Source organism: Cucumis melo, chromosome 10 (assembly GCF_025177605.1).
Source record: "Cucumis melo cultivar AY chromosome 10, USDA_Cmelo_AY_1.0, whole genome shotgun sequence".
In the NCBI taxonomy this organism is placed as follows: Eukaryota; Viridiplantae; Streptophyta; class Magnoliopsida; order Cucurbitales; family Cucurbitaceae; genus Cucumis; species Cucumis melo.
The window spans coordinates 16,165,755-16,175,104 of record NC_066866.1 but is presented as its reverse complement, the minus strand read 5'-3'; the positions used below and the strand labels follow the sequence as shown (position 1 = coordinate 16,175,104).

The 9,350-nt window shown below is 32.5% G+C and overlaps 1 protein-coding gene across 2 annotated transcripts; it reads left to right on the top strand.

Annotated features, from left to right (window-relative positions):
• The first annotated feature begins 6,796 nt into the window (after positions 1 to 6,796).
• On the top strand, positions 6,797 to 9,095 carry LOC103499116 (cyprosin-like). 2 transcript variants are annotated; one of them, XR_539685.2, is made up of 3 exons: positions 6,797 to 7,308; positions 7,908 to 7,956; positions 8,459 to 9,095. XR_539685.2 is itself a non-coding variant. In XM_008462016.3 (3 exons), the coding sequence occupies exons 1-3, from the start codon at positions 7,900 to 7,902 to the stop codon at positions 8,728 to 8,730; spliced, it is 246 nt and encodes an 81-aa protein (XP_008460238.2). In that variant the 5' UTR covers positions 6,797 to 7,899; the 3' UTR covers positions 8,731 to 9,095. The 2 variants fall into 2 exon arrangements, 1 of the variants encoding a protein (XP_008460238.2); XM_008462016.3 differs by having other exon boundaries at positions 6,797 to 7,956; positions 8,459 to 8,563; positions 8,647 to 9,095.
• The last annotated feature ends 255 nt before the right edge of the window (positions 9,096 to 9,350 follow it).

Here is a 9,350-nt window from a genome sequence, read left to right as displayed (position 1 = left end):
GGTGACACCTCATGTGGGCAAGGATCGACACGTTGAGGCGTGCTGGGGGATGTCTTGATAATGAGGCATGCACACAATAGGCAACAACGGTTCCCTATGTTTTCCAGATTTAACCTAAACTTTAAAAATTCATAACTCATTCAATACTTAATCCAATTAAGTGATTTTTGTGTAAAAACTCTTTTTTGAAGTCCTCTACAACTTACCTAAAGATAAGAAGACCTAAAAACCCTTGGATTGTTTGAAAACACTCTCAAACCAAAGGTTACTCTAGATTTGCGATTTAAGACAACCCTCAACTTTCACCTAAAAATTCATCTAATTCCTGTCGTTTTCAACTCAAATACTATTATTAAGAGTTGTTAGGAGTTTAGTTAGCTTTCTAAACTGACCAATCACAACTTCTGATTCCACTTCTTGAGTTTGAACCACTTAAAAACACAGAGACTATTCTAGATTCATAGTTTTTCCTAGTGTTTTGTCTTCTACCTCAAAAGATAAATTAACTATAATAGTTGTATATGTGACCTAATCTAATCAAACTAACGCATGAATGGACTTGGTCAATCTCATGGTTCATGAATTTTTCAACTACCTACAAATTTATCGAAAATGAACCTTAGTCAACATTCATTAGGTACATGCATAAGCATAAGCATGAACATTAAGTACATGCCAAATAGATTTAATTCACCTTCTTAATAAGCAAACAAATGAACTTTTCAAAATATGCCAAGGTTCATACAGCCAATGTTCTTAATAAAAAACTTGTAAGGGACGCAAAAGTTGAATAGAAACATCGACTACATAAGCATAGTATATAAGTATTGCAAATGTAAGTTCTGGTTTCAATCTTTATATACCCAACAACGTTCTAATTTGCATCAAGTTGAAACTTCAACATAAAATTATCCTTAGCCCCTCTCCCCCTCCACAATCATTATTAAACTTAAGCATAAACTTACCACCTCACTCCCTCCTTCCAAAGTCATTATTAAACCATAAACTTAGCCCCCCCTCCTTCTTCTTCTTCTAAAATCATTGTTAAACTTAAACCTAAACTTATCACTCCCCCGCCCCTTTCTAAAGTCATTATTAAACTTAAACATAGACTTATCCTTCCCCCTCCTCCACAAACACATAAACACATTTAAATCTTAAAACTTAGCAAACAAAACAACTACGCTCATTATAACAACACAAAACAAAGTATATGACAAAACGAAACACCTACGTTATAAATAAAACTTTACAAACAAAGTGACTTCCATTATAAGAGCACAAAACAAAGTATCAAGTTTCTATGTACATGTCAACATGATTCCTAAAACATATGTCTAAGAGGATTAACACTACAAGAAGTGGAGTGACTCCTGATGCATAAAAACGTCGGCGTAAGTGTAAATAATGCCGAAAACTAAATTACCGATGCAAAAAGAGGCATCAAGAAGACCGTCGAAAGAAATGCATCAAGAGATTGATTCCTGACGCATCCGATGCATCACACGAACAAGGCGTCAGGAATATACTTCTTCCTACTTATCGTTACCGACGTCTTCGATGCGTTAGCAATAACCATCCCCCGACGTCCACAGTTTCGACGTCAGCTATGCGTCGGAAATAACTATTTCGAACGTTTGTATATTTGACGTCATCTATGCGTCGACAATAACCATCCCCGATGTGACGTTTGCACCATATGCCCGACATATGTACTACGTCGGAAAGTATTTTAAATATGTAATTTTTTATTTTTCTTGAAATATTTACTTATAAGATTTATTTCCTGAAATATTCGTATTTGTTTTCGATACAATTAAAGAAAATTTAAAATAAATTAGTAAATTAAAAAATAAAAAAAAATTCAACAAAAAAAAAGTTTATAATACAAAAAAGTTAAAAAAAATGTAACAAAGTTAATAATACACGTTGGGCGAATGACCTTTTCACATGTTAGTCTTTAGTGGAATGACTAATAGTTAATGAATAGATATTAATTTAATTAAAAAGTTTAATTAATTAATCCTATTTCATTGGAGCTTCATATGGATTCGATTCATATTAGAACTATAGATTATAAGAAAGATCTAAACCATTGGTTATATTATATATGATATAATATAAAGTTTATATTATATGAGATATAATATAGATTAATTAAATTTATATTAAATTTATTTTTTAATTTTAATTAATATATATATATTTTTAAATAAATAAATAGAATAACTCCTACGTGGGAAAGAGGGAGGGAGTTATTTTGATAACTTCCCCCTCCATATCAATATCAATGGTTAAGATTTGATATAAAAGTAAAAGAGAGATTATTTTTAGTGCTCTCGCTTATCGATCTCTCTGCATTTTCAAAAGAAACATAATTCTCATATACTTTTCCCTCACCAAAATTACAGAAGCTCCACACCTCTCTGTTAGATTCTTTCCTTGAGAATAACGAGGAAGGCTTCGTGGTGTTCTGAAAGCTTGGAAAAAGAGTTGTTTAAGGTTCTACAAAGGTTAGTTTCTTTACCCTTTTTCCTCCATAGAAGCATGCTTAGGTTTGAGTTTGTTTTTCTCTGAACTTATTGATTTTAAAAATTGATTTCACTTGCACGAAATTCATATGCTTTCGCTTTGAGAATTTCATTCCTTTATCAGGAACTATTAGTCGAAAATTTTCAAACATTAATTATGTCAGTTAGATATTTCCGACGCATCCTGCATGGTATCAGGGATGTCATCGGGAGTAAGGGGAGCTCCCGACACTATTTTTGGTTCGTCGAGAATGGCATCGGGAGTAATAGTGATTCGTTGAGAGCAGCGTCGGGAGTAAGGGTATCTCTTGATGTTTTCGTGCTGCGTCAGGAGTTTCCTTATAAAATAGATGTTTTAGTTTTGTGAAGCACATAACCGAAACAAAAGAGAAAAAGGAAGAGAGATTGATTCGCCGACGAAATGTAAGAGAAGAGAAATGCCCAGCCCTCGCTGTCGTTGCCCTCGCCACCGTGAGCCTGCTGTTGTCCCTCTTTCGCCGTCTGCCACCGCACATCCCTATTTGAGGTAAGTTTAAAATCCTAGATCTTTAAAAATGTTAATTTAGGTTAGGTTTATTTAAATAGTTTAGGCTTTCTTTTTTTAAAATTAGTTTTAGAATTTTAATGATGAATTAGTTTTAGGATATTGTTTAGGAATAGATTTTGGTTTTTGAAATGAGAATTTTAAATGTGGGTTGAAAGGGGAGAGGGTATTTGAGAAATTGATTTGGAGAATTGAAATTCTGAATGTCTGTGTTGAATTTGAAGAGGGGGTTTAGGGTTTAATTGAATATTTGAAGGGGGTGGGTCGAAAATTACAGAGAAGGGGGAGGGGGGGGTTAAATTGAAATTTTGAGAGATTAGGGTTGAAGATTTTAGGGGGGCAGGGGGAGGAGGCCGGGGGGTAATGGCTATTATTGTGTTAAAAATTCTGTAATATATGTTAAGATTCGTTTTGGCTATCTGAAATTATGGTAACCTTTATTTCAATTCTAATAGTTTATTTCTTAGTAGTTTTGAATAACTTTGTTGTTGATTTGGGATGACTATCCTGTAGTTATGGTAGCCTTTTTTGTTTTGAATTTGTTTATAGTTTTAAGGGTTTGAAGGGGTGGTAGTAGGATAGCTTGTAAGGTAGCATTGTTGGAAGGGGTGGGTAAGATGCGAAGTTTGAAGTTGTTTGTGGTTGATAATTAGGTTTTTTGTGTTTGATTTCAATGATCAAGCAATGAATAGGTTCGTTGAGCATTAGATGCTCAACACCTTTAAAGAGTTTCAAGGCGATTGTCACAGAAACTACAAAAAGTACAGCGACTCTGAGGAGGCTCGTGCCAACCCGCCACACTTATTGATGAGACGTGATGAGAATTTGCACTTCTTCTGTGACCACTACATGAGTCGTGCATTCCATGTGAGCAATTGAACCCTTTGTCATGGTTATTTATGATTTCAACTTTTAATATGTATACGAAATAAACAATATAATTGTTTTCATGCAGGAGCAATCACAGACGAACAAGGCTGCTAGATAGAAGCAGCCTCGCAATCATAGTAGCGAGTCAAAGTTTTTATTGATATTTGTATTATGAACGCTTACATTTTTTTAACTTCTTTCTATTATGAACATTAAATTTTTGTTGAATTTGTGTTTGTATTTCATAATTTACTAATTTATTTTGAATTTTCTTTAATTAAATCGAAAATGAATATGAATATTTCAGTAAACAGAGACTCGATTGAAAAACATTACAAGAAAATATTTCAAGAAAAAATAAAAGTTACATATTTAAGATATAAAAATTACATATTAAAAATATTTCCCGGCGTAGTACGAATGTCAAAAATATGCTGCAAACGTCACGTCAAGGATAGTTATTCCCGATGTATGGACGACGTCAGATATAAATACGTCGAGAGTAGTTATTTCCGAACATAGATGACGTCGGAATTGTAGATGTTGGGGATTACTTCTTGCCGACGCATTAAAGACATCGGTGAAGAAGACGTCGGGAGAAGGTTATTCTCCACGCCTTGTTGGTGACTTGTTGAAAATTGGTCTCCCGACTCATTTCTTCCGACAGTCTTTCTAACATTCCTTTCTGCGTCGGGAATTTTTTTCGATGTCTTTACCACTTCCGTTAACATTTTTGTGCATTGGGAGTCTCCCCAATTCTTGTAGTACGGGAAAAGGTGTATATCCCGATGTGGTTTCTTCCGACGCCGTTTTATGCGTCGGGAACCCTCAATTTCTTGTAGTGCAAACAAAATAGGTTTTCAATGACTACTATAACTGCAGGATAGTAAACGCAATAAAGTATTAAGTTCCTAAGTACATGTCAACATGATTTCTAAAACATATGTCTGAGAGGATCGAACAAATAGATTTTCAATGACTATTATAACTGCAGAATAGTCAACCTAACAACATTTTATGTAATCAAACCCACACGAAAAAAAATATAGTGTTGTCTGTTTTACAAATTTTACCTTTCAGCAAAGTAAACATGTATTCCAACGAATTCAGTCCACTTCGATCTTACGATATCTAAATCATCCCGTGAGCATGTCAAGTGTAAACTCGAATTTCTCTTTGGATTCTTTGCTATTTATGTAATATAGGAAATTGAATTTAAGTTGTTGAAGAAGAAAGCGGCAATGCTTCATGTTAACCATTTTGGTTTTTTTTATAAAAAAAAGCAAAAAAACAAAAAAAAAATGCAAATAAAATCACACACACATATATATATTTATTTATTTATATGTATATTTTTTTAATTTAAAATTGATTTAAGAAAAGAAAGTGGAAAGAAATAGGAGAAGAGGGAGAGAGAGGAAGTTCATTTGGTCTTTTCTTTATCAATCTTCTACTCCACCGTCAAGCCTTCTTCTCCCATTTCTCATCATCTTTTCCATTCTTCAACTTCAGACCTATATTGAGAGAAGATTTGTAAAGATTGTAAGAAAAAAATTATGCAATTTGATGGTTGAAGAGGATAGGGAACATCAAGCTCAATTCAATTTTTGGACAAATCGAATTTACACAGACAACCTCTGATTTTTAAGTTGGTTCGCACTGCTCAAGAAGAATTAAAAGGTGAAGTTTGTTTTTTTGGAAATTTCATTCAAGTGAACAAGTTTTATGAAGGAAGCATGAGCAAATTCTGATTTTAGATTAGTGTTTTTCGAAGAGGGATTCAGGTCATAAAATTGGGTGCGAATTCGTAAAGGCTCTGGTTTTTCAAGTTTTCCAGATCGTACAGAGGGAGTTAGAAGCTCCGTTAGAAGCTCCATTGGGTATGGTTGAAAAACTTATGAAATTTCCTACAACTTTTATGAAGAAATCATGATAAGTAGAAGACTCGATTTTTGGACTCTCTCTGTATCGGGCTATTTTTGTTGCAATCTATTAAGAATCTTGTCTTGTTTTCTTCAAGTAAGTTGTAGAGGACAGAAAACAAGGAGTTTGATATAAAGTACATTAATGTTGGTGAAGTATTGAAATAGTTATGAATGTTTGAAGTTAGGATGTTAAATCTGAAAAATTCTAGGGAAATAAGAGAAATACACTTTTATGTCTAAGTTTGGAATTGGGTCATGTTTTGTGCGTCATCTTAAGTTAGTATAAAGATACAATACTATATAAGGTTTTGACGCTCGATTTTGGTTCGTTTGATAGGCCAAGAGAAAATAGCTGAATCTACACTCTAGGGAACTAGCTTAAGGCTGTGAGTGACGAAATAGATTTCAAAACATTTGTATTTAACTGTTATGTATGATTATATTTTTATGAATAGTACATGATTTCTATGAACGATTTCAAGCATAAGTTCAAGTCTAAGTTTTATGATGAAATTTATATATGAGCACGTTATTATTGACTTCCTAAAAAGTAGCTAAAATAATATCATTTTAAGCAAGTATTATATTTTTTTTATTTTTAGTTTTCCACGAACAATCTCAGTTAAGCTTGAGTTTTACGAAAGCTAAAGATAGAAGGCATGTTTTAATGTTTTCGTATCACTAGAAGAAAACAGAGCTTTAATGTCAGTTGGAAAAAATGAACACGGGTGTTTAATGTCAGTTTTAAAAAGTGGATCTTTAATGTCGGTTTTAAACTGACATCAAAGATGAAGAATTAATGTCGGTTTTAAACCGACATTAAAGATTTTTTTAAAAAGCGACATTAAAAATATATTAAAAATAATAATTTTAAATTTTTTAAATTTCATATATATAGTAAGAGATATCATTTTTTAGGGTTTCAAACCCCCAAATGACCATCTCTCACGTCTCTTCATTTCTTCCCTTTCCTTGATCTTCTTCAATCGATCAATACGGCCACAAAGAAGATGATAAGTTTCTTCTTCCTTTCTCAGCCAATCTCCATTCTTAGTTCTCCCATTTTCATATTGATCTTCCCTAGCTTTGGAGTACTGTGGCGGTTTTCTTTCTTGTTGTTTAACCTTAAACAGAAGAAGACCCATGAGAGCATCAAGAACAGACTCGCTCTCGTCATGAAGAGTGGGAAATACACCTTAGGATACAAAACCATCCTCAAGACCTTGAGGAACTCTAAAGGAAATCTATTGATTAAGCTTTCTTGTTTTTGTTACTGATCTGATCTCTAGATTTTGCATCGATTGATTCTAGTATCTTTTTTTTTTAGTTGATTAGTTGTATTTGTATCTACTTGGATGATTATTCTGATCGGTTCTTTTTTTTTTTTTCTTGTGAAAGGTATCTGATGATTTTGTTTTTTGCAACTGTTCAAGCAATAGTAAGATTACTTTTATTGGATTAGAGTGTTATTTTGTAATTTAATTATTTTTTAAGATTTTTAGGTTTAGAAGTGGTAAACATATTTTAAATTTTTCTTTCTTTGGTTAATTAGGTTTAAAACCGTTCAAGCAACAGTAAGATTACTTCTAAAATGATTTAATATATGTGAATTATTACCTAGTTGTGGCCATTTTCAATACGTATTCCTACCACATAGGCCAAGAAAGACCAATCTAAAACTCTACTTTTGGCCATTAATCATATGCCCTTTAATTAGTTTTTTTCTACACTTGGAAGTAGATCACAATCATTCTGAGAATGGGAAGATTGGATTTTTGTCTGTAAAAATTGGATTGGAGTATTCTTTTTCAGGTTATAGAAAGTGAACATACGAGAAATTAGATATTGATTATAGCTGTATTGGTTATGGAGTTGTTTGCTATTTTGCTTTGTAATATGGTTATGTTGTTCAAATCAGATTCTTGTTTTTGATGGCTCTATTGTAATAATTGTTTTTGAGCCATAAGAACAACCAAGAGATATATTGTTCTCTTATCTATGTAATCAAGCAAATCACAAGCACCAAATAATGTGTAGGAAATTGATGGTTCAAGTTCAAGCTTTAGTCAACTATTTGGAATTGAAGGTATTATACAAAATTTTTTATCTTACCATGTTTCTCAATTTGTTTTTTAGAAAGACTTGAATGAACAAGTTGCAATATTATCTTGGCAAGACTGTTATGTTGTTGCACTTGGTTTAGAATTTTTTTTTTGGTGGTGTTGTTTCAAATACTTAGTTTAACAATTTAGAAAAGCAGGAAGTTTCATTATGTCAAGAAAAAACTATTTCGGTGGTGACTGTATGTTTGGTTCTTTTGTTTGGCAATGAAAAGACTATTCTGGTGGTGACTATTTCTCAAAACTTGACTTGGTTTTTAAAAAACATGAATAAAAAGATGATAACAAAGCAAGAAATGTAGATGTGGTCACTTATTATATTCTTGGATTTTTTGATGCACTTGTATTTTTCAAGTAACTAAAGGAAAATTTGGTCATGGGAAGTTAACAAAATCTTGCCTTTGTTTGGAACTACGATATCATCCTCATCTCGTAACTAACTGTGATTTTGATATTGTTGGATTGAAGAATTACTTGAATGCTCAGTATTTTGGTGAGATTGGTATTGGTGCTCCCCCTCAAAAGTTTACTGTTGATTCAAATTTGTGGGTTCCATCATCCAAGTGCTTCTCTGTATGTTTCCACCATCTTAGTAATTAAATGATTTATTTGTCTATTATATATTACAGCATGAAATGATTTTGAGTTGTCTGCAGGTGGCTTGTCTATTACATTCCAAGTACAAGTCAAAGCGTTTGAATACTTATAAAAGAATGGTCAGTACAAGTCCTAAACCCTAAATCCTAAACCATCTTGATGTCTTTCACAGGGAGCTATAACTAAACAAATGACTAGAATAGAAGAAATGGTTGCAAGTGAGTACAATTAACTAGACCCTCATCTTTGTGACAAGATCTTGAAGTTGGTCATTTGTGGAGCGTTTTAGTTAGCTATTGGTTGCAGTTTTAGTTATTGCTCTCTCAATATATTCTTTTTCTTTCTTTCTTTCTTTTTCTTCCTTTCTTTCTTTCTTTTTTTCAAAGGATGATCATTGTAATACTTAAATTTCATAATTTCTGTTTTTAGAGCCAAGCTGTATATATAAATGTACACAATATTAAGATTTCATTTTTTATATGTACAAGTAAAAAATTTCATTTTTAACTATTTGGTGTCATACAAAATGGACAATAATGCAACTATTAAATAAAAATAAATTTGAAAAAACGGACCTAGTAACAAGGCATTGATGTCGTTTTTCAACCGACATTAAAGAGGCCTTTAATGTCGGTTTTAAATTGACATTAAAGGTATCTTTAATGTCAGTTTATTAAAGGCCAACCAACATTAAAGGTCTTCGATAACACCATCAAAGATGTCGGTTTATAATCGACATTGAAGGCCTTTAATATCGGTTATA

Excerpts from the sequence above, each read along its gene's own strand:
- LOC103499116 (XM_008462016.3), top strand. The coding sequence starts at position 7,900 with ATGTGTAGGAAATTGATGGTTCAAGTTCAAGCTTTAGTCAACTATTTG. Across the intron at positions 7,957-8,458 it reads TCAACTATTTGGAATTGAAG|AATTACTTGAATGCTCAGTA; the intron begins GTATTATACAAA and ends GTTGGATTGAAG. Across the intron at positions 8,564-8,646 it reads CATCATCCAAGTGCTTCTCT|GTGGCTTGTCTATTACATTC; the intron begins GTATGTTTCCAC and ends AGTTGTCTGCAG.